This window comes from Equus quagga, chromosome 7, assembly GCF_021613505.1.
Source record: "Equus quagga isolate Etosha38 chromosome 7, UCLA_HA_Equagga_1.0, whole genome shotgun sequence".
Classification (NCBI taxonomy): domain Eukaryota; kingdom Metazoa; phylum Chordata; class Mammalia; order Perissodactyla; family Equidae; genus Equus; species Equus quagga.
In genome coordinates, this window is record NC_060273.1 from 317,893 (window position 1) to 344,902 (window position 27,010).

The following is a 27,010-nucleotide window of genomic DNA, read 5'->3' on the forward strand; positions in this document are numbered from 1 at the left end:
TGTGACTACTGAGAGGGTGCATCCACCATCTCATCATCTGGTCCCTCTGCATTTGGTGTGACCACTGAGAGGGTGGGTCCACCAGCCTATCATCTGCTTTCTGTTGGTGACATCTCTTCTGTTTTCTTTTGCTCTTCCGGAATGTTTTTTTATTTTCCATCTCCTCCCACTAATAAAGTAACCCTTTTACTCTTCTTTCAGTGGTTCTCGTAAAGATTATAACAGTACCCTTGATGTATCAAAGTCCAGTTAGCCCATTTTACCTCCTCCCAGGCAAGATAAGGTCAGAATTAACTCCATCCCCTCCTCACACAGTGCTGTGCGGTCTGTGTCTGTATTTGAATTCTATGCATGCTTACACCCCACAAGACATCACTGCATTGTTTTACCCCAACGGCAGTCACCTAGAGTCACCCACACATCTGCCCTTTCCTTTCTGTATCGAGGAGTTTCCACTTCGGAGCATTTTCTTTCTGCCTGAAGAAAGTCCTGAAATATCCCCTTGTACCAAGCGGCTGCTGGTGACTTTCTCAGTTTGTTGATCTGAAGCTGTCTCTGTTTCCCCTTCATTCTTCAAGGGTATTGTCACTGGGTTGGAGTTCTAGGTTGGTAGTTATTTTCAACTTCTAGGGAACCTTTGAGCATTCTGGTGGAAATGGAAAATGGTGCAGCCATTATGGAACACAATATGGCAAAAAAATTAAAACAGAATTACCTTATGATCTGACAACTCCATCCCTTGGTACACACCCAGAAGAACTGAAAGCACGGTCAGAAAGACACTAGTACACCCAGGCCCTTGGAAATGCCACTCTTGTCACTGACTTCTCCACCTTCCCCTCCTTGGAAGGTGACAAGGTGCCAGCCCCGCCCACCTGCCCTACTGTGGCCACTGGCGCCAGGGTCTCGGGCTGTGACAGCTCCTCCTCCCACCCCAGCGCTCAAGGCCAAGGAGCCACATCAACTCCTTCCTGTAGCTCACAGAGGCTCTGCTCCCTCGCCGAACCCTGACACGCCACAGACCAACGGAAGCAGGCCGCCTGGCACTGAGATAATACCAATAATCCAAAAGTCAAACATAGGTTCCCTCCACTGTCCAGCCATGGCCTTTCGAGTCACTGTCTTCTTCCCAGGCAGGGACCATAACTCCACTGATCGTCACATATCTTCAGTCTCCTCTAAACTGGGCGGCTCCTCAGTCTTCATCCGTCCCAGCCGTGATTTTCTCAAGAGTCCAGGGCAGTCATGCTGCAGAACGTCCCTCTGTCCTCGGGGCCAAGGTCGTGTGGGGCGTTTTCGGCAGGAATGCACGGAAGTGACGCTGCCCCCCGTCAAGAAGAACGCCATGCTGGGTGGTCCCATCGCTGGTGGCAAACCAAGTGCCTGCCCAGTTTCCACCCTAAATTTATTACTTTTCTTCCTAATTAGCAGGTAATTTATGGGGAGCTACTTTGAGATTATACACAAATTCTGTTAACACCCAGTAATTTCTGACTTCACCATCTGACCTGCATTTACTAGGTGGCATTCTACTGTAAGGACGACTTTCCCTCCGCCTACATTTATTTACATGTGGACTCCTGGATTCGGATTTTATCCAGAGGATTATAATCCATTCCTTTCATTTCTGCTCATACCCAAGCATCGCCCCATCGGTCTGTGAACACTCAAGGAGGCAAGACAATGTGAGAAAAAAAGAGAGCAAGAAAGCCATGGGAGCCTGCAGCAGGCAGCTGGGCGGGTCTGGAGAGACCTGGCAAGCCGATGGCTGGCTCTCCACGAGGGATGGCCTGTTCTCTCAGACCAGCTCCTGCCCGAGCCTAGAGTCCACAGCTGACCTCAGTTAAGGGACTGGCCTCAGCCACGTTCCCACTGTCGGACCCTGCCCATGTCCAGGGAAAGGGTTCTGGCACCAGAAAGGCAAGGGACTGCCACTGGGAAGACAGATGCATGGACACCACTGCCGCTGGCTTCCAGAAATGTAAACCTAGGGGTGCAGCTGGGGGCACATGGCCTTCGGCACCTCAGGGACAAGGGGGAACAGGCATAAACTGCACAAGAGGATTGAACATTGTGCTCAATAAAGAGCCCAGGCGCACAGCCAGCCCATGGGGGCCCAGCCCATGGGCAGCTGAACCCAACTCGCCCAGGACCCTCGCACTAACGGCCTCCGGGTCAGAAGGTGGTTCTTGATCGCAGGATGGTCAGCACAAGGACATGGCCACCTCACCGAGGACTCCAGTCACATCAAGTGTATCTTCCTGTTTGGTCCTTCCCGAGCCTCCTGAGGCAGAGGGTGGAGGCGTGACGCACGCACCTGGCAGAGGCTGGAAACAGGCACGGGAGATGAGCAGTGATTGGAGGGACACTCAGGCACAAGGCACCACTTAGCAGACGGTTGTCTGGTGCAGTCTACAGGGACCACGTGGCCGGTGGTGACGAGCAGCTTCCAGACTGACTCGTCAACAGTACCGGTCAGGCTTTATGGGTAAACAGAAGCTCGACAAAAACAATTGGAAATAATGTCATTAGAAGCTCACAGCATGAGATCACAGAGTCACAAACTGCACATTAGCTTGTGAGATGTACAGATAAACTCACCTGATAGCTATTCTGACGAGACGAGTAATTTACACTAGAAACAGTGACCGTCCGTGCTATTCACTTCATCTCCACAGAACCACCAAGGGGCAGGGGGATCCGCTGAGCCCAGACGCTGCCAGGGTGGCCATTAGCCTGACCCAGGGAGCCAGCAGACGGGGCAGGCGAGAACAGCCAGTGCCCATTACCAAGCAGTCTCCTGCCAACACCAGCACCTTCCCAGAGCCGGGTCCTCACTGAGGCCCAATGGACAGTGCCCGTGAGCACAAGCCCACCGGTCACAGCCCTGCGGAAGCGGACAGCTGGGCCCTGCCCAAGCCCTCAGGGAGGTGGATACTGCTCTGCGCTCCACTCCTAAAAGCCCAGATCCCTCAGATGAAGGTGCGTAAACTGCTTTTTAAAAACAGCTTCACTCAAGTGTGACATACAATACACTCACATAATCAGAGCAGACAATGCGATAAGTGCTGACGTATGTCTACACCCATGAAACCATCACCACAACCAAGACAATCACCGCAACCATCACCACAAGATTTCCTCGAGCCCCTTTGCCATTCTTCTCTCCAGTCCCCCCCACCCCCACCTCTGTCCCTAGAGGTTTCCAGAATTCTGTATAAACGGCACCACACAGGGAGTACACGCTCCCTTTTGTCTGGCTTCTTTCACCAGGCACTTTGATCCTGTGATCCACGCAGGCCACTGCCCTATCAACCAGCCCGTGGTCTCATCCCGAGTGGTCGTCTGTGGTACGGAGGCCCCGCGGCTTGTTTCTCCACTTGCCTGGCAGAGGCCGCCTGGCCTCTTCCTAGAACTGGGGGGCACACACCTCCCACAGCAACAGCTCACGTGTGCACAGCACTTCACAGCTGGCAAAGCCCAGCACCCCACCCCCCCCCGACTTTACAACGGGAAGGAGTGTGAGTCTAGACCCGAACGTGGGTGGAGGGTCCCAGACCAGAGCTCCTTTCCACCCTCAGGGAGCTGACAACTGAGTGAGAAGGTCACCACCCAAACCCAGAGACACCAGCAGCCTTGGGACAGGGCTCTGCCTGGCATCCGTGTGTCACTCACAGGCCTGACCCTCAGGAGGAGGCGGCGGGCAGCTTCCCTACAAAGAACATGCCCCGAGAGCTCCGCCTTCTCACACACGGCGGCCTCCAAAGCACACGGAAACGATGGACACGAAGGTGCCAGAATGTGCAGGATGACACTCCTCTCTGCACAGAGTGGAGGCGCTGACCCCGGTGAGACGTGCTTTGGTTTCTTTGAGCAGCAGCAACAATTTAAGTGCGTGTTGCTCGTGTTCACACACACATACTATTACTTAAAGAACAAATAACTCCATCCAAAGGTCAAAAAGTTTACACTAAAAACTGTGAGACAAATAAAACCACTATCTAAAAAAATCTTTATTTCACTTCCTCCACGAGAAACCAGGAATTTGGCATCTATGCAAATGCTCAGCCAAAGTTAACAGCCCCCTCCACAGAGTCCCCCACACGCCCCCACTCTTACAACCATGGTGAGCTCTACTTAGATGACAGACACTCGGGGTCACCAAGGGGGCAGGAACAGACACGTCAGACTGAACGGACAGCCTTCCACTCACACAGCGACCACAGGGCACCTGCCGCTCCGACAATGCTCAGCGATGGATCGGGATGGGGGGGAGAGGCTGAGGGCATGAGTCACCTGCCGGCACTGGGTGGGAGCTTCCTGCTCAGCCACCATGTCGGTCGCCTCGTGCTTTCTCACTCCTGCAGGCCTTTTCTTTATTTTTATTACATAGCTGGCGCACCCTACCCACCGCCGCAAATGAACTCTGAATTGCACAACACATCAAAGGCCCTTCATGGGCGAAATCAAACAGTAAGATGGGAGGACGCATGTTCTGTGGAACAGGCACAGCACAGACTGGGCCACGTGGCCGCTGAGTGGCCACTGGCACTTGCCCCCCCAGAGGCAGGCAGTGGAGGACCCTGGCTCCAGAGTGGCCCCTCACCACCACGTGCCAGCTCCTGACCGCTGCAAGTCGCATTCCTCCCCTGCAAAGAGGAAGCACAACAGCTGCTCCTTCATAAGGGTTCCAAGCATCTGAAGGACTCGCACCCGAAAGTGCTCGCTGAGGGTCAGCATATGGCGCAGAAAGCCCTGGACATAGACCCCACTGTCCGGGCATGTGCCCCTCGCATCCAGCGGGAGGAGGACTGAGTGGTAAGAGATGCAGGTCACAGTTAAATCGCACAATTCCAACTTTCTGTGAGTGGACACAAGTGCACAAGGAACCAGATTCAAGGCTCTGGAGTCAGAACACCCGTCCCCACGGAGCCCCTGCACGCGGGACGCAGAAAGGCAGGCAGCCCCACAGGAGAGAAGGCGGGCGGGCGGGGCCCACCCGGCATCGGCTCCTCTTTGCCACAATCCTTCTATGTAGCTGTGCTACTCACACCAACAACTCCCCAAAACACCTGCTGAAGACACACACAGTGGGGGACAACAGGCGTGCCCAGAAGACGCGAGAGGGGTCCAGACAGAGCAGGGCTCTCTGGGCCGTGGGTATCAGATCAGCTGCTGCTTATCTGTATTTTCCAACTGCCCCGCACAAATGTATTCCTTATGTAGCTTTGACAATAATATGTCTCTGTACGTTATCTCTCAGGGCAGCTATGACGTGTACAGAACAATGTACGTGAAAAGCACTTTGAAAATTAAAAAGCACCCTACAGAAGCCGCTGAGGAACTTATTGGTGAGAGCTCAAACGTGGTGAGCTAAACCAGACTGGAGGCCCCGCTCCCCTCTGCTCGGCATCAACACTGCGGTGCCACTCAGCTTTGCCTGCACCGCTGGGTTCCTACACGTCAGCACAAGTCCCTCCAGACCTGGATCGATACAAACGTTTCACAGATTTTTAGGTTCGCATGCATCTGATGAAGAGGAGCTTTTTGTGGCTGTGTTTAAAAAGCGGACAAGACATGTGTTACAGAATCTGCCATCATGATTTTTAATGAATCGTTCTCATGGCAACGATGCGGGTCAGCATATTGCACCTGCATGTCGTGGCACCGGCCTTGCCTGGAGAACCCAACCCCTCACTCCAGCCTTGACCTTCAAACAGAAGCGCCAAGGAATTTACTGGTTCCAAAGAAGCACCAACCACACTTTACAACCTCAAACAGTCACAACTGCGATAAGCATTCAGAAGGGGCAATTCCCAACACACTGCAGGCAATTCAGAGTCACTTAGCAAGATGCTATCTGTGCCTATCCCTCCGAGGGCCATCAAACGTGAGCTAGAGGACCGCAGGAGACCCACACACGGCCTTGCTGATTTCGAGACGGCAGCCACGTGTCAGTCGCAGCCTCTCTAACACAGGTCTGAATCCATCAGTACCCGAAACGGGACATGGACACTCACAGTCGCAACCCCAAGACCCCATAAGACTCTGGTCAAGAGACCAGCTCCCAGTGTTGAAGCCACACGACCAAATCAGTGACTTCTGAAAAACATGGCTTATTAAAACTAAAAAACGTACACTTAGGAATCTAGCCAAGGTCAAAATTATGCTCTTAAACCGGAATGATTTATTCCCTTGAAGTAATTCAGAAATCACAAATGCCAAGCCTCGGGTCACCCTCTCTGCTTCACAACTTCATCAGGCAGCTCTCAAGACCTCTTCCAAGCCGACAGCCCCGATGCCCGCAGGCCCCGCGTCTCCCTGACTGAGCACCTGGAAGAAGCCTCTGGAGAAAGCGAAACCCTGAGGGAGGAAGAGGAAATCTTTAGGAACTTTGTTTTTATGAGCTATTTGATTTTTCTGCTTATGAGTTTTCTCTTACACTGTTTCAAAAGGATTTTCTTTTTAAAGGAGTTGCACTTTATCAACAATTAAGCTAACACGACCCCCTTACAGGAAAGCCTAGCTGCCCAGACCCCCGCGTGCACAGAGGATGCACAGCGACAACCGGGACGCGTGGGAACAAAGGGCCTGGGCTGCTCTCACTCGCCAGTCCGTTCGTTCACCATGGAAACGTCTCCACACAACTCCAGGTAGCACCACAAAACTTGACTTTGCAAAGCAAACGGAACTTCACAGAGCCACGGCGCAGACCCTACATGCCTTCAGCCCTGTCCCCTCCAGGGCTGGGACCACCACCAAGGCAGGCTTTCTGCCGCTGGCCTAACCCCAAGGCCACCACCGTCTCGAGTCAGCCCCAGGCCTCGTCAGGCCCTGCGTAGCATCACCAGGCCCATGCCTGTGGATGCAGAGGCCACCCTGAGGGGCACATGGCCACATGCTGGGAACCGAGGACCAACACCCGGGCACTCCAGGTGGGGATGGGGAGGGCCCCAGCACAGGTGCGCCCATGGCCTTTGTCTTCTGTGCCCTCAGTGACAGTGTCAGTGACACGGGCTCAAAGCGTCTGAACACTTGGTCTGCTGAGGAGAGCTCATCGCTGGGCACAGCCCCCTCCTGTGCAGCCTGCACACAGCCTGACACACACAGGACACGTGGAGCGGAATCCACGTGGCAGGTGTTACCTGGCAACACTACACCTGCCAAGGCCAAGTACGTTCCTCGTCTAGGCCGTTAGTTACATTCAACATCCTCCTCAATAATGAACTCAGGCCACTAACACACCCAGGTACCTTTGTCACAGGGGAACAGGCAAATACATTCACATGGGTAAAAGGAATGTAACTCAAAACACAAAGAAAATCCTAAAAATGTGTACGGTAACTAGGAAAGTCATTTCTAAACCTGAAAAATGAATATATGTGCAATAGATGGAGAGTTTATACTCAACATGTACCATATTCTGTGAGACTGACCTAATTTTTTAGGTCACATCCATTTCTCATAAGAAAATTCCTATTTTAAAATGTATTAAGGGGGCTGGCCTGGTGGCATAGCAGTTAAGTTTTCACGCTCCGCTTCAGTGGCCTGGGGTTCACAGGTTCAGATCCTGGGCATGGATCTATACACCGATTACCAGGCCACGCTGTGGCGGTGACCCACATACAAAAGAGAGGAAGACTGGCACAGACGTTAGCTCAGGGCCAATCTTGCTCAGGGAAAAAGAGAAAAGAAAAAAAACCACATGACAGAGCTATCGAATACAAGGGTTCCTCGCAATCAAGCTCTAAACAAACAGCTGATCCATAAAACACAGCGACCTTGGACCTCTGCTTGCACACCAAACCACCGTAAGGACAACTAGAAAAAAACGCTGTGATCTGTTTAAAGGCACCAGAGAGCTAAGGGAGGCAATGAGGTCTTAAGGAGCCAAAACACGAGAGAAAAAGGGAAAACAGAGGCAAGTCTAACATCTGGTCCCACTTTCCTCCCTCGAGGCCCTCGAGTGGTGACTCAGAGGTGGAGGAGGGAGAACTTCCAGAATTCTTACGTGGGGGCTCCGAGCACACAGAGAGGCGAGCCCTGGTGCAGAGCCCACGGGCCACATCCTCCGAGAGGGGATGCGTCTGCACTCAACCAGCCTTCCCAAAGCCCAAGGCCCTGTGTCCATCAGACTGGCTCCTGCCTGGAGCACAGGGATGTGTCCCCACACTAGGGCCAGTCAGGAGCAAAAGCAGCCCTCACTAGAGAAAAACATGATCGGGACCCTCAAACTATCTCAAAACGTCTCGTATATGATGTCTAGTTATTCAATAAACAACTGCCCAGCACACCAGGAGACAAGACCAAGTGACTGAAAAAAAGAGAAGACAAGAGAGACAGAATCGCAAAAAGTCCCCATTTTGAAATAACAGGACATTAAAATATATGTGATTAATACACTCAGTAAGTTAAAAGACAAGCTGGAGAGTTTGAGCAGAGAACTGGAAATTTAAAAAAAAAACAGAATCAAATGAACACGCTGGAACTGAAAAATATGGTAAGTGAAGTTAAGAACTCACAGACAGGTCTAAGAGTAGAGCACACACAGCTAAGAGGAGCCAGTGAGCCAGCAGACAGTCTGGAAAACATCCACACTGAACAGGCAAGGACAAAGGACAGAAAGGACTGAAAACGCTTTAAAAAGAGGAAAGGTCTAAGGTACGAGTAACCGGAAGCCCAGAAGGAGGAGAGAGAGAATAGAGCAGAAGCAATATTTGAAGAGCAGGTAACTGAGAACGTCCCCAAATTCACGAAAATCATCCAGCTGCAGATTCAAAAGCTCTTCCAACCCCAAGAAAGAGAAATAAACACAACAGTAAAACTTCAGCATTTTACCAAAGACAAAGAGGAAAATCTTAACAGCAGCATCAAAAAATGACAAATTACCTTCGAATGTGCAGCCGTAAGACAGACGCTGGACTTTTGCACAGAAACACTGGTGGCCAGAAGACAATGGGGGGACAGCTGGAAGGAAATGCCAACCCAGAGCTCTGTGCCCACAAGAGCACTCCTCAAAGGGGGCAGGAGAGAAAGACAGTTCCAGGCACCCAACTGAGCATTCGTCACCAGCCAGTAAACACCAAAAGAAACACTAGAGAGTTCCACCCATAGAAGAAAAATGATCCCAATGGGAGCTCAGAGAAGCAGGGAGGAAGAAAAGGAAATGGAAAGGGTAGATATTTGGGTAAATCTGAATGACTACAACCTGCATAAAAATGATGACTATGTCTTGCAGAATTTAAAATACATATATAAATAAAATAAACAACTGCAAAGAGAGCACTGGGGGGTAGGTAAAGGGTAATTAGTGTTAGTTTAACTGTAAATCTTTGCATTTTCTGGCAAGTGATGAAAGAACCAACTCACATTATACCTGACTAGGTCCGGGATGCACGTTCTAATCCACAGAGCAACCACTGACAAAGCAGGACACAGGGCCGGCCGGTGGCGCAGCGGTTAAGTGCACACGTTCCACTTCAGCAGCCCGGGGTTCACCGGTTCGGATCCCGGGTGCAGACATGGCACCACTTGGCAAGCCATGCTGTGGTAGGCGTCCCACATATAAAGTAGAGGAAGATGGCCAGGACGTTAGCTCAGGGCCAGTCTTCCTCAGCAGAAAGAAGGATTGGCAGCAGATGTTAGCTCAGAAATAATCTTCCTCAAAAAAAAAAGGAGTACATAAATGTGCAACAAGCTAACAGAGGGGGAAATTTGAATAACAGAAGACATTCAATTAACCCAAAAGAAAGCCAGAGAGAGGTGGAACAAATAGAACATAAATACTAGGAGAAAGCTGTACATCCAAATGTATCGGTAGTTACAACACATATAAATCAACTAAATATGCCAATTAAAAGTAGATAATAAGGATTTTTTAAAAAAAACCATATCCAGAAAATAAAAGAAATAAGTTAAATACAGAAATATAGGGGTCGGCGTGGTGGCGCACCAGTTAAGTGTGCACATTCCACTTCAGTGGGCTAGGTGTCACCAGTTAGCATCCTGGGTGCAGACATGGCACTGCTCAGCAAGCATGCTGTGGTAGGCGTCCCACATAGAAAGTAGAGGAAGATGGGCACAGACATTAGCTCAGGGCCAGTCTTACTCAGCAAAAAGAGGAGGGGATTGGCAGCAGATGTTAGCTCAGGGCTAATCTTCCTCAAAAAAAAAAAAAATATTGGGAGACACATAAATCATGCAAATACTAATAAAAGGAAGTGGGTAGCTATACCAATATCAGACAAAGCAGATTTTAAAGCAAGAAGCATTATGAGATATAAAGAGAGAGATTTCCTAATAATAAAAAGGTCAATCCACAGAATATATATCAAGCCTAAATTTGTATGCACATAAAACTACGGACTCAAAACACATAAAGCAAAACCTGACAGAAATAAAATAAGATACAGAGAAATCCACACTCACAATCAGAGATAGCAGCCAATAAATTCAGCCTCAACATTCAACAGCAGTGGCACTCCTGAAACATTTTCCATACACTTAATAAAAGGAATAAGAATCTCACACTTTATCTAATTTTTTTTAAAAACTACCTACTTCTTTATCAAAAGTGAGAGGCCCAAAAGTGTAAAACCAATGCAAAGGTGGCTCCTGGCTATGATCACAAGCCACAGTGTAAGCTACAGCCTCCTTAAGAAAAGACCGGAACCCAAGATGCTGTGAATGCCACGGCTCAGAAGCACAAAGCCATCCCAGCCTGCAAGTCTTGCAAGTATTTTCTCACAGCTGGAGTCATTTCAGTTCAACACATATTTACCAAGAGCAGACCTGCAAGACACTATCTTAGGCCAAAGGCCACAAGTAAGACAAGACACGGTCCCTTCTCAAAGGGCTTTAAGTTGTTTAAAGGTAAATTTGAAAGTCATTTCCACATGCTTTTGCCATCTCCCAGACTTCCGCCACAACCTGGTCACCAGGCATCTCCACACCGCCAAGCGGGACGGCTGTCAGTCCCCCTCTTCCTTCACCATTAGCAGCCTTTGCTAGCCCATCACTCCATGTTTCTTGACACGCTTTCTTCAGCTGGCTCCCAAGATGCCACACTCCACTACTTTCCTCCTCCCTCACTGGTCGGGTCTCCTCAATCTCCCTGTTGCTTCCTTCCCATCCCCACACCTCAGCACAGGAGTGTCACTCGAGCCCCCCTTTCCTCCGCCCACGTCACTCACTGCGCATCTCCACGAGGCTCTCGGCCCAAATACCATCCACACACTGATGCCCGAGAGAGCCAAGCAGGAGCCACTCTGCCGAGCGAGCCCCCTTGCTCCCTCCGCACCAGCCCAGCGGCCTTTCTGGCCTTTTGCTTGTTCCTTGAGTGCCCTCGGTGTGAGAATCACCTTCCTCCAGGTACAGAGTTTGCACTTTCACCTTCTTCAGGTTTTGCTCCCAAGTCACCCTCTTGAATGGGACCTTCTTTGCAACTCTTGTTAAAGTCGCACGCCTCCCTCTGTCCCTCACTGTCCTTCCCCACCCCACGGTCTGCCACAGTATTTGCCACCATCTGAAACACTCTCCTTCTCACTCATTTTCCCCTGTGTCTCTCCCTGGTAAAACTTAAGCTCCCAGAGTGGAGGCGTTTTGCCTGCCTTCTTCATTCATGAATCCCCAGGTCCCAGAAGAGTATGTGGCACACTGAGGGCGCTCGATGAACGAATGAATCTGCACATGTGTCGATTCTCCTTTCACAGGGTCAGCTGAATCTGGGTCACATAGCGGAGAGAACTTCTCCTGTCTGTTCAGACACGCTCTCCTTAGACACGTGCGTGCCACTGTCCTTTAATCTCCTTTTGTTCTCCCAAATCCAAAACACTGCGATCATCTAACAGTGCATTACCAGGACAGGGATCAATCGCCCTCTCTAAGATGAACAAAATGGTCTTCGAGAAGAACCAATAAGAGGGGCGGCCCCGTGGCCGAGTGGTTAAGTTCGCACGCTCCACTGTGGCAGCCCAGGGTTTCGCTGGTTCAGATCCTGGGTGCGGACCTGGCGCCGCTCATCAAGCCATGCTGAGGCAGCATCCCACATGCCACAACTAGAAGGACTCACAACTAAAAATACACAACTATGTACCGGGGGGCTTTGGGGAGAAAAAAGAAAAACAAAATGTTAAAAAAAAAAAAGAAGAAGATCCAATAAGAAAACCAAGAGTCATACAGGAGTGAAAAACAACCCTCACAGCTACCCCAAGACTCCAAACCCTGCAGCTGTGTGTGACACAGGAAAGCCTGCCGGATGGACCCAGGGGCTCCTGAAGTTACACGTGCAGACGTAATCTTCGCTCACCAGTGACCCTGAGGCTACTAAGGGCACCCCAAAGTGAACTTTCACTGAGAAAGAAAGAACCCTTTCACGACACGGCCCCACATTCGACAAACATGCAGTGTGGACGGTGTGTCTCATGGCGCTCACACCACACGGTCCCTGAACAGCCAGGCCCCATATCTCCTTTCCCTTCACTGAATTCTTCTCGTCCTTTTGTATTTAAAAGAAGGTAAGTTTTGCAAACGAGGCCTAACTCTATGATCAGAGAAATAAGGGGCAGCCTTTCTCAAGCACACGGAGGACTTCTGGCGATAACCAGCCACGCCTCCCTCCTGGGGGCAGGACGCCAGAGACAGGAACTGTCCTCACTCACACCCAGCAGTCATCTGACTCCCCTGACACGCCCCTCTAGGACACAGGAGAAGTCATCTCTGTAAAATGAGTATGAAAGGCTCCAGATCCAGGGAAATCAGGTACAGGAGACAGATAGGGGATTAGGATGAAAACCCAGAAATCAGGTGAAAATCCGTATCCTCACCTGGGAAAGCTCAAACTCCTTCACCTCTCCAGCTCCAGAATCCAACAGCCAGCCCCACAAGGAGACCACGCATCCCTCTCTGGGGAAGCCAATCACCCCAGAAAAAAGACAGACAGGGGATCCCTACGCCAGAGTCAGCCGGCAACCTGAACAGCCCAAGCTCAGCCGTCGCAAAGGCCCTCCCCACACAGCTCTGAATCAGCGTCTCCAGGGCCTCACTTGTAAACAAGAGGGAACAGCCAAGGACCATCATTTGGGTAAAACCTCAAGCAAGGAAAACAGAAACCAAAACAAACCTGTAAGAAAGGAACTCAGAGGACAAACACTACACTGTGCAGAAAGCAGGGTAAAATAACAACTAAGAAATGATAACTAACATCTCCAGAAAGATTTTTAAATGTTGATCCAGGAACAAAAAACGGATGACATTTCTTTTTAGAGTGTATATTCAGAAAACAAGGGCGGGAAAAACTTAATAAAAGATCTGAAAATGCCACAAAAAGAAATGGAAAACAGGAGAAAAAGAGATTTAAAATTCAAAGGCTCATTACAGATGGTCCAACATCGTAATAATAGGAGCTCTAAAATGTGAAAACAGAAAACAGGAAGTTACCAAAGAAGCAACATTCAATAAATTCACAGGATTGCAAGACTAGCTTCTTCAGCACAACAAAGGAAAAGTGCCCCAGAGCAAGACACAGTACTATGAAAAGGCACAGCTATAAAGAAAACGCCCAGGAAACGCGGAGGGGAGGGTTACACGCGAATACACACAGAGTGGCTAGGGCCTCTCCAGGACGGCTCCAGAGGACAGAGGGGACGAGGCTAGCCCTTTAATTTCTGAGGGAGGTGCCGCCCAGTCAAGAATCCTAAACCCAACCAGCGCTGCCTCCAGGGACTTTCAGCATCAGCACAACGCGGCAGTCACACGGCACGCCTGTCACACGGCACGGCAGTCACACGGCACGGCAGTCACATGGTGCGCCTGTCACACGGCACGCCTGTCACACGGCACGGCAGTCACATGGCACGGCAGTCACACGGCACGGCAGTCACACGGCGTGCCTGTCACACGGCACGCCTGTCACACGGCACGGCAGTCACACAGCACGCCTGAAGAGCATCCATCTCCAGTGCAGTGGGGACAGGGAAGGTCTCAGGAGATGCCTCTTGGGGAAAAAATAGTTTATCTGGAGCCAGCCCTGATGGCCTAGTGGTTAGAGTTCGGTGCTCTCAGTGCTTTGGTGGCCCGGGTTCACTTCCTGGCCGCAGAACCACATCATCCATCTGTCAGTGGCCATGCTGTGGTGAGGGCTCACACAGAAGAACCAGAAGGTCTCACAACTAGAATATACAACCATGTACTGGGGCTTTGGGGAGGAAAAAAAGAGTAAGACTGGCAACAGATGTTAGCTCAGGGAGAATCCTTGCCTGTAAAAAAATACAAAACAAGTTTATCTGACAGGTTTTATAATGTGGAGAAGTATATTCATAGGCACTTTTTAAGCAGATGCAGCCTAAAGGAAGATTTATGTCAGAAAGTCAAATATCTAAGCAAATGAAAAAAATGCAGCAATTATAACCCAAAAAGATACACTAAAAAATAGTACAAGAAAGAAAACACTTGGCCCAACATGGCTCAGCAATGAGAACACCGACTACGGATCTAAACCAAATCGAGGATACATTAATAATGAGGACAGGTGGTGGGAGGGGAGACCACCAACAGGGTGTCTCAGAACAGATGGCCCAAGACAGCAGTATGAGCACAGTGCTCAGAAAAGGGGGTGCGATGGACTGGAAGTCTGAGTCCCCCCAAAATCCATGTGTTGAAGTCCTGGCCCCCAGTGTGGTTGTGTTCAGAGACGGGGCCTCTAAGGAAGTCAGAGGTTAGCTGAGGTCCAAGACCGGGGCCCTGAACCAAGAGGGAGCTGTCCACACTGAAAAAGGGCCACGGGAGCACGGGAGCTGGCGGCCGACGACAAGCCACAAGCAGCAGCCTCGCGATGAAACTACGGTGCCGGCGTCTCCAGAGCTGTGAGAAGTGAGTGAATGCCTGCTGTTAAGCCCCAAGTCCATGGTGCTGCACTGTGGCAGTCTGAGCAGACTAACACACCAGGGGAGGAAACAGCGGGACGTGACCATCCCAGAAAGACCAGGGGGACATCACACGGTAAAGTTTAGTTATCAGCCTTCAGCATGATTTGAAATTTTCCTTGTTTCCATTGTTTTAATAAAAATTAAAATTAATTTAAAATACTGGTATAGTAGTGCAAACATCAAGAAGACCTAAGGTCATATGAAAAGGAAACATTTACATGCATCCTTTTTAAAGAAAAAAATACGCTTTTGTAAAGTTGCACATCACGGACCTTCTTGTGATATATCTTGGTACATATTTTATTGTATTGTATATCTGTATATATTGTTTACTTGTATATATTATTGTATATATTTTAATAATACACTTTCTAATTACAAAGAAGTATGTTTTATACGAATTTGGAAAATGTAGAAAAACAAACAGAAGAAAACCAAGAGCCTATGTTCTCTAACCATACAGAAAAAAATCCCTGTACAACCAGCCCTGCTACTGGACATTCACGTTATTTTAGCCATCAGCTATTACAAACAGCAGTCTTTATGATTATTATTTGCATGCGTGTGAGGAAGATTCATCTGTTGCCAATCCTCCTTTTTTTTTTTCCTTAAGGAAGATTAGCCCTGAGCTAACATCTGTGCCAATCTTCCTGGACTTTGCATGTGGGACGCCTCCACAGCATGGCTGATGAGTAAAGTAGGTCTGCACCTGCGAACCTGGGCCACCAAAACAGAGCGTGTGAAACTTTAACCACTGGGCCACGGGGCCGGCCTCTCTTTATGATTATTTTCAAATGTTTGTTCAAGAGAAGACATTGGCCCCAGAGACTGAAGATGAGTTAGTAAAGGTCCAGAGAGGGCCAACACCAAAAAACCCAACATTTAAATAACTCAAAGGGCACAAAACTGGGCGGGCACAGGCTCAGGAATGGGAAGAGGCCTCTCCCGCTGGGGGGTAAGGGCAGTGCCCACCCAGCCACCCAGTCACGCTGTGCAGGGCTCACCTCTGCCCATCAAAACTGGAGGAGTTTGCTCCCAACAAAAGAGCTGAGTTCAGCTGCTACCAGAAGTTTCCTGGTGCACAGGGAAGGCTTGCAGGCCGAGACTGTAACGCACTGGCGCCCGGGGCCACCGCGGGAGGGGAAGGGGAGGGGCGAGGCTGAGCCCTTGTCACCAAGTCCGCTGGCCAGCCTGGGTCCTGGGAAGGGACCGAGATTTCCTGAGTCATTTCCTCAGATCACACGCTTTTTGGAATTAACGGGCTCTGAGAGGACCCTGAGTGGCCCACAAAACTCTGCACCTGTAGCGATGTGACACAGGGGACAACAAAGCAATGCTGATTTTCCCCCACGCACACAGGTCTGCAGCCTCACGTGGTTCATGCACTAAAGAAAGGACTCTTAGCCTGCCTTCCTTTCCTCAATGAAGCACCACCACTCAGCCAAGGCCCGATTTCTCCGAACTGCAGGGTAAACGGGCATAGACGAAGCCAGGCTTCTAGAAAAGATCTACAGAGCCGGGGAGCGCAAATCAAATTCCAATGTGTGACGCCGATGGGCGCACAGACCCAAGCTCTGCCGGTCACCGGGCAGCTGACCCACGGGCATGGCTCCGTTCCAACAGCGGCAGGACGGGACACACACGCCCCGCACGCCCCGCCAAGCACATCGACCCTGCGCTCTCCTGAAACGGCTGCTGCCGTCAGGGCAGGGGGCAGCGGCCCACCAGAGGGCTCGGCCAGCGTCTGCCACCTGCTCACTACAAGGGCTTCCCTTCCAGAACCTACTGACGGAGGCCCTGGCAAAGTGGCCCCTGCACCCAGAACTCCGCAGCCTGACGGCTAACTAGGGAGACTTTCCTGGACCCTGCTGGAACCTGTCAAAGATCCTAAGTTTTGTATGACTTAGGCAGAGAAAAAATATTTTTAGACCCTCCTATAACTTGGGTTTAAAAATATTTTCACGGCCAGTCCTACCCCGCTGGCAGGCATATAAAGTGCACACAGCTTACTGGTGCTGCTGTGACGCAGTCCACCACGGCACTCTGTGTCCTAGGAGCTTGGGGCTGACGCGAGGGGCAGTGGGAAGGCCCAGCAGTGCTGGGAGAGGGGACGGCGTGACCAGACTTGCATTTAGAAAAGATCCTTTTGGCCCTGTGGGGAGAAGACACGGAGGCAGAGACCCGACCAGAAGGCTGTGCAGCGGTCCGGGAGGAGTGGGAGGCAGAGCGCAGACAGCGAGAGGCACAGGGTTCCCACAGGAGGGGTCAGGACCTGCTGCAGCACTGGTGGAGGGAGCAAAGCAGGACCCGGTGGTCTGGGTTGACCTGGTCAATCGTGGTGCCACTGCAAGAATGGTTACGAGAGGAACAGGTTTAGGGTGGCGAATTAACATGCCTTGCTTTAAGGAAATGTGATTATTACAATCTGAATGTGTCATTTACTACCCTGTCTTTGAGACCACCTGTAACCTGGATGTGAATTTCACCAACATCCAGCAGACCACTAAACTGAGATGATGATGCTGACGATGAAGTTTCAGCAAGAGCTGAAATGTACCGTGTACCTGCTGTGTACAGGCACTGGCTGGTCTATGCACCCCTAGGTGTATCTCACGGAACCTCCATGACAACCACATTTGGAGGTCCTTACTTCATCCTCCCCATTTCACAGATGCGTACAGAGAGGTGTAGTAACTTTCCCACCGTCACAAAGCCAAGAGAGAGCTGACCCCACAAGACGCCGCCTAGTGGAAAAGTCATCACGCAAGAGATTAAGTTAAGCCCCCAAGCTTAAGGTCCTCCTCATCCAGCCAGCAAGGTGAGTGAAAAGATTCATAAACTCCTGTCTCGAGAGCCCCACAGCTGCGTACCAGTCTTGTCTGAAAACATCTCCAGTCGCCTCCTTTGGGGGCATCTGTTCAGTTAAAAGAATTCACCCAGTTGGACAAGTCACACATCTGGAAGATGACGAGGGAAGGGCAGCAGGGCCATGCTCTCTCCCTAAGCTTCGAGCCCCGCCTGGAGTAACCACAAACACAGCAGTAGGAAAGAAGGGGGAGGGCTGCAGGGAGAGCCAGACTTTAAAAACGAGCTACCCACCTTCACAAATGGCCTGAAAGCTTGACAGTGAAGAGAACTTGCTAGAGGTCAAATCAAACAGGCTTGCTGCTCACAAGTGTGTCCTGAGACCCCATGGGCCGTGGCCATCCCCAAACACAGCGGGCACACATTCCACCTTGTTGACGGGACCCCCTCTGCAGGCCTTCACCAGAGGCCCCGCCCAAACGCCACCCCACCCCATTCGAACACCAATCAAAAACCCAAAATCAATCTCACTTTTCTGCTTTCCATATAAAATTGTACACATTTTGGGCGCTTCCTCTTTCTACATCTCTCCTCTTGACCTTTTAAGCCGTCACCAGAAATACAGTCACTAAACCAACAAACAAGTCAGACAGTTCCTCAGTCAAACTCTGAGGGGACCCTGGAGAGCAAGGCTGGTCGCCTACCCCTTCCAGGACCCACAAGTCGCCGAGCTGCTCCTGCTGTGAATGGCATCGGTGGTCCACCCTTCGGCCTCGGCCATGATGACCAGCCCTGACCAGGAGCACCTAACTCGGCTGGCCCATCAAGAAGACTCAAAAAAAGATCCCTGGAGATGCTGTCCCGGGGGAACTTCTCAGCCGAGGAGGAAGGCAAGGGTAGTAAACAGCAATGGAGACATCTGCTGACGTCACACGTCAAAAGCCAGCAGCCACTGGTGAGCACAGGCGGTGGAGGGCTGAGGGAGCCGGCCTGGTGTCTGCCCTGACCAACCAGGCCGCGCAGGAGAATGCCAGCTGGGCCCTCCCATGGCCAGGCCCTGACCACACTCGGCACCCACACCAGGCCAAGCTTTGGAGGGGAGCGAAGCCTGAGCCTGCCAGCTACTGTCTTGTGGCCCCTGAGCCCTAACGCCAAATCACAAGTAAATGGCCAGTCAAGAACCTGCATCACAGGACCCTCTGACAATTCCCACCACACTTAAGTGGTGGGCGTGAACCAACTAAAGGTACGTTCAAAATTCCACTGACGATGACAGGCACTAAAGACTGGGGAAGTCTTCCATACAGAGACACAGAAAACGCAGAGCGGCAAGAAAGTCCCTCAGCCCAAGAGCTCACAACGACCCCCAGTGAGGAGGACGAACACAGAAAAGGGCCAGGGCATCACTGTTCTGACAGAGACCTGAGTAAAACTCACTTAACTTTTCTCATGTTGTCTATATGCAAAACAGCCACGCACGCACACATAAAGCTAAACGAGGGCTGCCGCTCAGGCCTCCTGCCGGGGACAGGGAGCACCATACCTGAGACACGTGCGTGGGACAGGGAGGCGGAACTACGCCAGCGAGCACAGTCGGAGCAGCCCGCGCTGCAGAGCCCGTGGGACTGGGATGCTCTTGGTTCAGGATCCCTGGGTTGTCCTGCCCTAGACACGCCCTCATGACGCTCCTCCACACGCAGTCAACGCTGAGGCACCTGCTGTCCACAGACCTGCATCCCCACGTGGAGGGTTCGGCTCCCATCCCTCCTCTTTGTAGCGGGCGCTCACTATCTGCCTGTTTATTCAGCACCACCTTCCTTTTCCCTTTCCATGAACCCCAATCTTCCTTTGAAGGATACTCTCCCCCACTGGAGAGTGGAGATGCTATCTGGGAGGAGCACCCCACTGCCCCTCTGAGGGGAGGTGTCAGCTTAGCGGCACAGGCTCAGGCCTTACACACGGTCATGCTGGGGTGGCAGGACACAGCGGCACACAGTGGCCCCAGTCACTCACAAGGAGCCACAGGACCTTCCTCCAAGGCTGTGGGAAGAGTCTGTTTAAAAACAAGGGAGCCTGGAGCCCAAGGCTGGTGTGGCAGCCACCTCCAACACAGGGAGCCAACCAGACAGCAAAGCTGGCCAGAGGAAGGCGAGGCAAAGAAGCATCAAGAAAAGGCACAGGTTGGGGGTCTGGCCCCGTGGACAAGTGGTTAAAGTTCCACGCACTCCACTTCGGTGGCCCAGGCTCACAGGTTCGGACCCTAGGCACAGACCCGCTCCACTCACTAACCACGCAGTGGTGGTGTCCCACATACAAAATAGAAGAAAACTGGCAATGGATGTAAACTGCGGACCGTGGGTGACCGTGATGTGTCACGGAGGTTCATCAGCTGGGACAAACGTGCCACCCCAGGGGTTGACAATGGGAGACGCTGTCATGTGTGGGGCAGGGGGACAGGAGAACTCTCTGTACCTTCCTTTCAATTTTTCTGGTAACCTAAAACTGCTCTAAAAAGCTGAAGTCTTTAAAAGAAAAATGGCTGGAGCCTGGATCAAACCATATCTGAAGCTGGCACTGCCACCAGACTTTCTATTTATCTGAGTCAACCCCTGTACTGTTTAAGCCAGGCGGCCTGGATTTTCCGTGACTTCCAACGTGATGTACCCTGACTGCACACGCTCTCAGGACAAGCAGAATGTGATGGACTCCATACCCCATCAGTGCTAAGAAACGATGACCCCGATGTCGGAGATCCTCCACTCACAAAACTACCACGGACAACCACGAGTGGGACGGTGTTTCATCACACACAGGACTCCTGAACTCCAGGCTCTGCCAGCCAACAGCAGCTCCACAACAGTTAAAACCACAACGTGCCACAGTCCTCACAGCTGCACGCTATGAGACGGGCACAGCCAACAGATTCTATTAATCTGACAGCAAAGCTTACTTATTACAAATAGAACAAACCAAAGAAGGAAAAGGCAAAGTTGCCACTTACGACCGAGAACTGAAAAGTGTGCAGACTGGGCTGGCTGGGGGAGGAGTGGCACTCAGGAACTTTTAAAATTAGAAATCAGAATTGAGCTCAAGGTTTTCCCCCCGCAACCCGGGCCTCAAACACAATGCCATCTTAAAACTGTTCTATTCAACCACAAAAACTTCCAGGTGAGGTTTAAAACTGTGTCGGTTACTAGCCTTACTTAACAAGACAACTTTATGGCATATTCTGTCCTCAAAACCTCGCAAGATCGACAGCGCTTAGCTAAAGACAATGAACAAAAGGCAAAGAAATCACCTCAAACAGTGTCTCTCGAATCACATCACTTAAAGGATGGTTAAGTCTTAGAAGGGTTTAATCCTGTGTTTATTAGCAAGCAGTCAATTTCTCTGCCACAGGAAGCTTGGAGAAACAGTCCAGGTTTTTAACAGCTCCACGGGAGACCCCCGGCGCTGGACTGTCTTTTCAGACTCTTGATTGAACCAGTGGAGCCACAGGCAGGTGCGTCGAGGACCAGGACGGCTCCAGGGCAAGGAGTGAGAGACAGCGGTGCCCTGCTAACACCCGCAAAGGCCACCAAGGCCAAGCGCCCAAGGTGCCCGTGTGCCTGCACGCCGAGGCAGTGACCCTAACTTCAGGAAGCCCAGTCGCTGGGACCCACTGCACAGCAGCGCTGACTCGTGTGGTGGGCAGGTGAGGGTCCAACCCTGGAGCTGTGGCCACAGCCAGAGGAGTTCCCAAAGTGCTCGAGCTGCTGCACGGCAGCCGCCCCACCACCACTTCCCAACCTCGAGGAAGAATCTTAGAAGATCGTTATAAAAAGCAGTGATTCCAGAATGCATTTAAACGTCCACTCCTCCCTTTATTAAGCCACAAGGATTATGCCTACCAGGTAAATCCACCGTCTGTGCGTGAGGATACATATTCGACTGCTAAAGGGTAAGTTTAAATGTCATGATGCCGTCTAAGAACTCTACTGCTCCTAGTGACTTACAAAGCCATATATTTCAGTCTGTTCTGCACAGAAGTATCCTCAACATAAAAACATTAAAAACATCTAATGACAAAGGTGAAGCTATCATCAGTAAGAACGAAATGCACACCTCACCCCTGGCAGCGGGCGTATGCCCACTCTGGGCTGCAAGACAAGACCACGCCTCAGCAACACCTCTCCCGCGCGAGTTCTCCGGGTCTCAGAGGTGAGCACAGAAGCGGACGCCCGTGTCTCACTCACCTGAATTCTCTGCCTTCGCTGTACCGTCTACTTGCGGAGGCCCGCGGGGCAGCCGTCTCCAGCAGCAGCTTCTGCGTGAGCCTGCCAGGGGGACCAGGGTCTCTGCCATCGTCTTCATCTACATCTTGGTCACATTTCCACTCCTCGTCTTCATTCAAAGTGGGCAGGTATCCAGGTATGCCCTTCCCTGTCCCTGACCCAGAGCTCTGGTCGCTACAGAGCTTCGGGCTCTCTGAGCCTGTCCTCGTGTACTCCAAATAAATATCGGACTTGAGGAAGGACGGGTAGGTGTTCTCCTCCATGGTGGACTGGATTTCCGTCTGGGCCTGGTCGAACATGGCAGGATCGATCAGCTGCTTCATGATGCAGTCCTTTATGAAGCTCTTGGTGGCTGGCTTGGTTTGCCTGGACACGATGCCATTGTTATCAAGGATGTACTTTCGGTAAATAGCTTTGGCCAGCTTCAGCCTCTTTTCCTCATTCGAGTCACAGGGCTCCAGCTTCCTGAAGCCGCTGCAGGCAAACCAGAAGTCCAGCAGGTCAGCACAGTCCTCCTGCTTCAGGAAAGTCCTAAACAGGTTTATCCCATCTTGATCGTCTAGCAAGGAGTGCAGTGACTCGGCCCACTTCAAGTACGGGGGGGTGGGGGAGGCGCTGCCCTCGGGCTCGTACCCCAGGTCCAGATCCGAGCGCCTCGGAGTGGCTGTTGACGTCTCACCTTTGATCCCGGGGCCTTTCCCGGAGCAGAAGCTGTGGCTGACGGGCCTGGGGTCTGTGGACACCAGTTCACCCTCCTCACCAGGCACTGGGGGCCGGGGGGCATCTTCGGTGAAACTTGCTCCGAGGTCCAAGGGGAAACCCTGCTCTTGGACACTCATTTTGGGGCTCTGCGTCAATGAACAACGAGGGCTGCACCCTAATACATCAGTACTTACGGCTCCAAAGTGAATCAATCTGTCCTGTTGAAACCATTAAGAGGACAAGGATTAGGAAAGGTGGGTCCACGGAAACATGGCCACAGAGGCTTTCTCAAGACAAGACTCGTAATGACGCCCTCCCGCTCGAATTCAAGGCCAAAAACTCAGCTTAAGTTTTCAGTCTTTTGTCACAAGGTTTGTGCTACATTAAAACACGTCCTGGAAACTCTTACAACTGCAGGAATGCCTCTGGCGCTAAGAAAGGACTGCCCAGACAGGGAGAGCAGCACTCCCCTCAAGTTCATACTGCGAGCACATCAGAGACCAGCAGCCTGGGGAACCCCATCTCGGCCGCAGAGCTGAGTGACCAGGCCTTCTCTGCCAGCTCCAGGAAGGCAGGAGGACTGGAGAAGAAAGGGGCTTCTGGTCCTTCTAGTTGTACACACCTGGGTGAGAGCCGGTCCCTCACGTGAGAGATGAAGATGACCATCCCACGGGCCCCACAGGGTCACTGTGAGACTCAGACACGGACGGGAAGGCACATCACACAACAGAAGGCGGGCGCGGGCATCTGCTCGCATGTCCTGTAGGCCCACAGCCACTGTGCTTTCTGCCTACCCCACCACATCACACTCTGTATGCTTCACAACGTGTGCACACACACGGCGAGTTGTCTAACTCTCAGCACACGCCTGAAAGAGCTGCTAACGGGGGTCACCTTCAGCATCTTCAACTGGGCGATCAAAGGACACCACCCACACGCACACGTGCAAGGGCCCTCACGCCACCAATGTGGAGCATCTGGAAAATGCTTCCAGCAGAAAGCTGCACTTGACTTCTAAAACCTGACTTATAAGGCAAGTGTCCTTCTGACAACAAATGGTGAGCACTCTGAGAAACAGAGAAGATACAGAAAAACGACAGCCAAATAGTCAGACCTTTCAGCGCGGGAAGCATACAGCTCAGGAGATTTAGCTCGTAAGCTGAAAACCAAGCCACCTGCCCTCTTGGAGGTCAGAGAACTAGGGGTTCTACTGTCGCAGCTACAAACGTCCCGGGGTGTGAGGGAGGACTGCCCCGGATCAGGACTCTGCCATGGTCTTCAGTCCTCCTGCCGCATCCTACAGGAGCTCGCGGAGCCCACGAGCTCCGGCGACACCTCCCAACCCAGCCAACGGGGTGACTACAACACAGCCCGCCATGACGTAAGAGGGCTGGCTAGCAGTGGGCTGGAGAGAAGCGTGTCAGGTCCGAACGCCTGGAGCACTGAAAAAGCCAGAGGGAGCAAAGGACAACCCTAAAATCTGGTTTCAGCATAAAGCGTAGCTCTCCCTGGCCACCGCTTGGCGCTCTCAGCCATGGCCTACATGTAATCCACGCCCCCACACCTGCATAATCACACGGCACACACTTCACCTGCCAGCGGCTGCCGATGGCTAGAAGTGAGAAGCATCTAGAGACAGAGAGTGGGTCACAATTATGTGCCCCAAATGACATTTCTGCAGCTAATGACTTCGTATGTAAACTACTTGGTAGGCTGTAATCTGGGCCTCAGCAGGAACGGCCTGCTTCTTAAGGTCAAGGCCCATGGGCTGTGGCCCCCTGCTGCTCAGGACCACTTCAAAGGCAAAGTCGCTGTCTCTGAGCCCTGTCAACACAGAACAAGCACCCACACCAGCTCCTGGACTGGATGTCTAACATCCTTGTGTCCGGGACGCCGGCCTAGGAGAGAAGGCCCGCACCTGGCCCCTGAGCCTCACCCTTGGAGACACCCTGTGTCACTAGCCTCAAGAAAGAACCAAGTCACTGTTTGCAAACGGATAGCTAAGTAAGAGCCACTGCCACTTCCTCCTAAGGCGCTATGTGTCCTATGTAAATGATCTGTAGCAGGCTGATTCAGACGCTTTCTGCAGCATCACAGCAGCCAGCACAAAGTCTTGCAACTAAGACACACCAGCAAATATTTAATTCATTGACATAAAGGAAAACAACACTTGCCATAGATGCCGAATGTTCTCTCTTTACAGATGCTGAACTATCGTGCTATAGACAGCAGCAAATTCATGACCTAGCCCTTGATTACAAAACCATGGCTGTCTTAAAAGGCTACCATTTTAATTCATGTGTGAACAAGTCCCTCTAATCATTTTAAACTATTTTTCACTGCCCAAAAGAAGCATTCCTTACCATTCACATCTATTTTTGGCTGTCAACTGACAGAAGACCTTTCCTGTCCCTGGAAGCACATGGGCACCTCTCCAAGTTACGGACAGCACTGAGATGTGCTCCAGTTCCCGCAGTCTCTGGGTCCCCACAGAGAGGCACACCGAGCAGTTAGTGGACGCACACGTGCAGACCACGCAGAATGCAGTCACACTAACTCAGGCTAGAGTCAAATGCCCACAAGCACTGAATCTGGCCAACAGCCAGTAACCACCATCAATAAAGGGCTTCCATAAAAGGAATCTACAACTCTGATACCACATTTAAAATCCCATCTAGTCACCAAGGCATCCCTCCTGGGTACCACGGCAGCCAGCTCGATGCTATAGATGTGCATGTATTTATTTATTTTACTTAAATACAACTTTCAGACTTTTGATTTATGTGGAGTATGGAAGTAACAGAGAACGACTCTGACATTTTCCAAACCGTCCACTAATTAAACTCTTGAAGGGTCAGGTCTGCTGTTTTACATGTAATCCATTCCCCCAGCACGTAAGTTCTCAATGACTAAGATAACCCAAAAAGGTCCACTTAGCTTTTCTGAAACTAGAAATCCAAGAAACATCAACACCTGCCAAAAATCAAACAGAAACATTGTGTTTTGCATGCTCTCCCATCCTTGTCCCTGAATAGTTCTTAAAACTGAAACCCAGATATTGCCGATCATCTTGGGAGGTCAAGTTTAGAGTGTATGTGTTCTCCAAAACAGAGCCTGTGGGTCCAAACACCCCTGAGATTCTTCCTAAAGAACAAAGAACATAAACGCAAGCAAAAAGGAGTAGTCAAGATGCACCATAAGAACTCTATAAATTCCCTTAGAGATGGACTGAGGAAAATCCCCAGAGAACTGACATATCATTCTCTACTGTCCTCAGTGCCCAGCTAAAAGTTTCACTGCCCTGGCTGTGCAGCTCTAGTTCCCTGGGGTCTGAATTCCAAAATACGCGGTGGGGGTAGAATCTAAGGTCCACGCCCGAGAGAGAGTTCCGGGGGCAAGGCGTCAGTCTGAGAGAGCACAGCCACTCGGACAAGCCACCCACAGCTGGATCCAGCCCGGGGCACCTCTGCCCTCAGAGGGAGTGCCCTCCTTGGGTTTCAGACTCACTCACTCCCACTCTTTGCTGGGGAGGGGGAAGGGAAGCTCCACCGCACTGCCTCTCTCCAGGATCCCTGCCACAATGTCTGGCCCCAGCAGCTACTCTGCACCCCACCCACATCCCAAAACATGCCCCAAGCAGGAGGAGCACAGCACACCTGGCACCATCCAATCAAACACACCAACTTCCAACTCCAGGCTCCTCCAGGATCACCCCCCACCCCTGCTCAGAAACCTGGGTCTTCCTTACACCCTTCCACTCCCCTAGACCAAGAGTCTGCACTTTCTGAACCAAGCCCCGCAGTCTTCCCCGTTCACACAGGCCAGTGTCAAGAGTCCTTGCACTCTCCATCCCCCGCTAGCATGCCCCCTCTGACACACCTGCCCCCACCGCCTTGGACCCCACACGCACAGCCTGGGCACTCCGGCATGCCTGCTCTTGCACCCTCCCCTCGCACACTCCCGGGCCGCACAGGTTCCCCTCGCCTCCCCCGCACACCCTCGGAGCCTGCACAGACTCCCCTCACCCTCCCGGCCCGCACAGCCTCCCCGCACAGCCTCGGAGCCCGCACACCCTCCCCACGCCCGGCCCGGTCCGCACAGCCTCCCCGCACACCCTCGAAGCCCGCACCCCCTCCCGGCCCGCACCCCCCGAGCCCCTCTTCCGGGTCCCGCCCGCCCGGCCTACGCGGCCTACAATGGGGCCGCACAGGCCCGCGCCCTCGGGAACGCGCGCCCGCCCGCACTCACCCGCGCGCGGCGGCGGGGCCCCGGGCCCGGCTCCCGGAGCGGCGCGGCGCGGCGCGG

The 27,010-nt window shown here is 51.8% G+C and overlaps 1 protein-coding gene across 5 annotated transcripts in view; it reads right to left on the minus strand.

Moving 5' to 3' along the window:
• AXIN1 (axin 1) overlaps window positions 1-27,010 on the minus strand; it is a 68,085-nt gene that overhangs the window by 24,561 nt on the left and 16,514 nt on the right. For 3 of the 5 annotated variants that reach the window (XM_046666014.1, XM_046666013.1, XM_046666015.1), the window contains one exon: window positions 21,965-22,923. The exons of 1 other annotated variant lie outside the window; for it this stretch is intronic. In XM_046666014.1, the coding sequence (XP_046521970.1) occupies window positions 21,965-22,923 (959 nt within the window). Of the gene's footprint in view, window positions 1-21,964; window positions 22,924-26,953; window positions 27,005-27,010 lie in introns of those variants that run through there. One more of the 5 variants, XM_046666016.1, reaches the window with a different exon arrangement.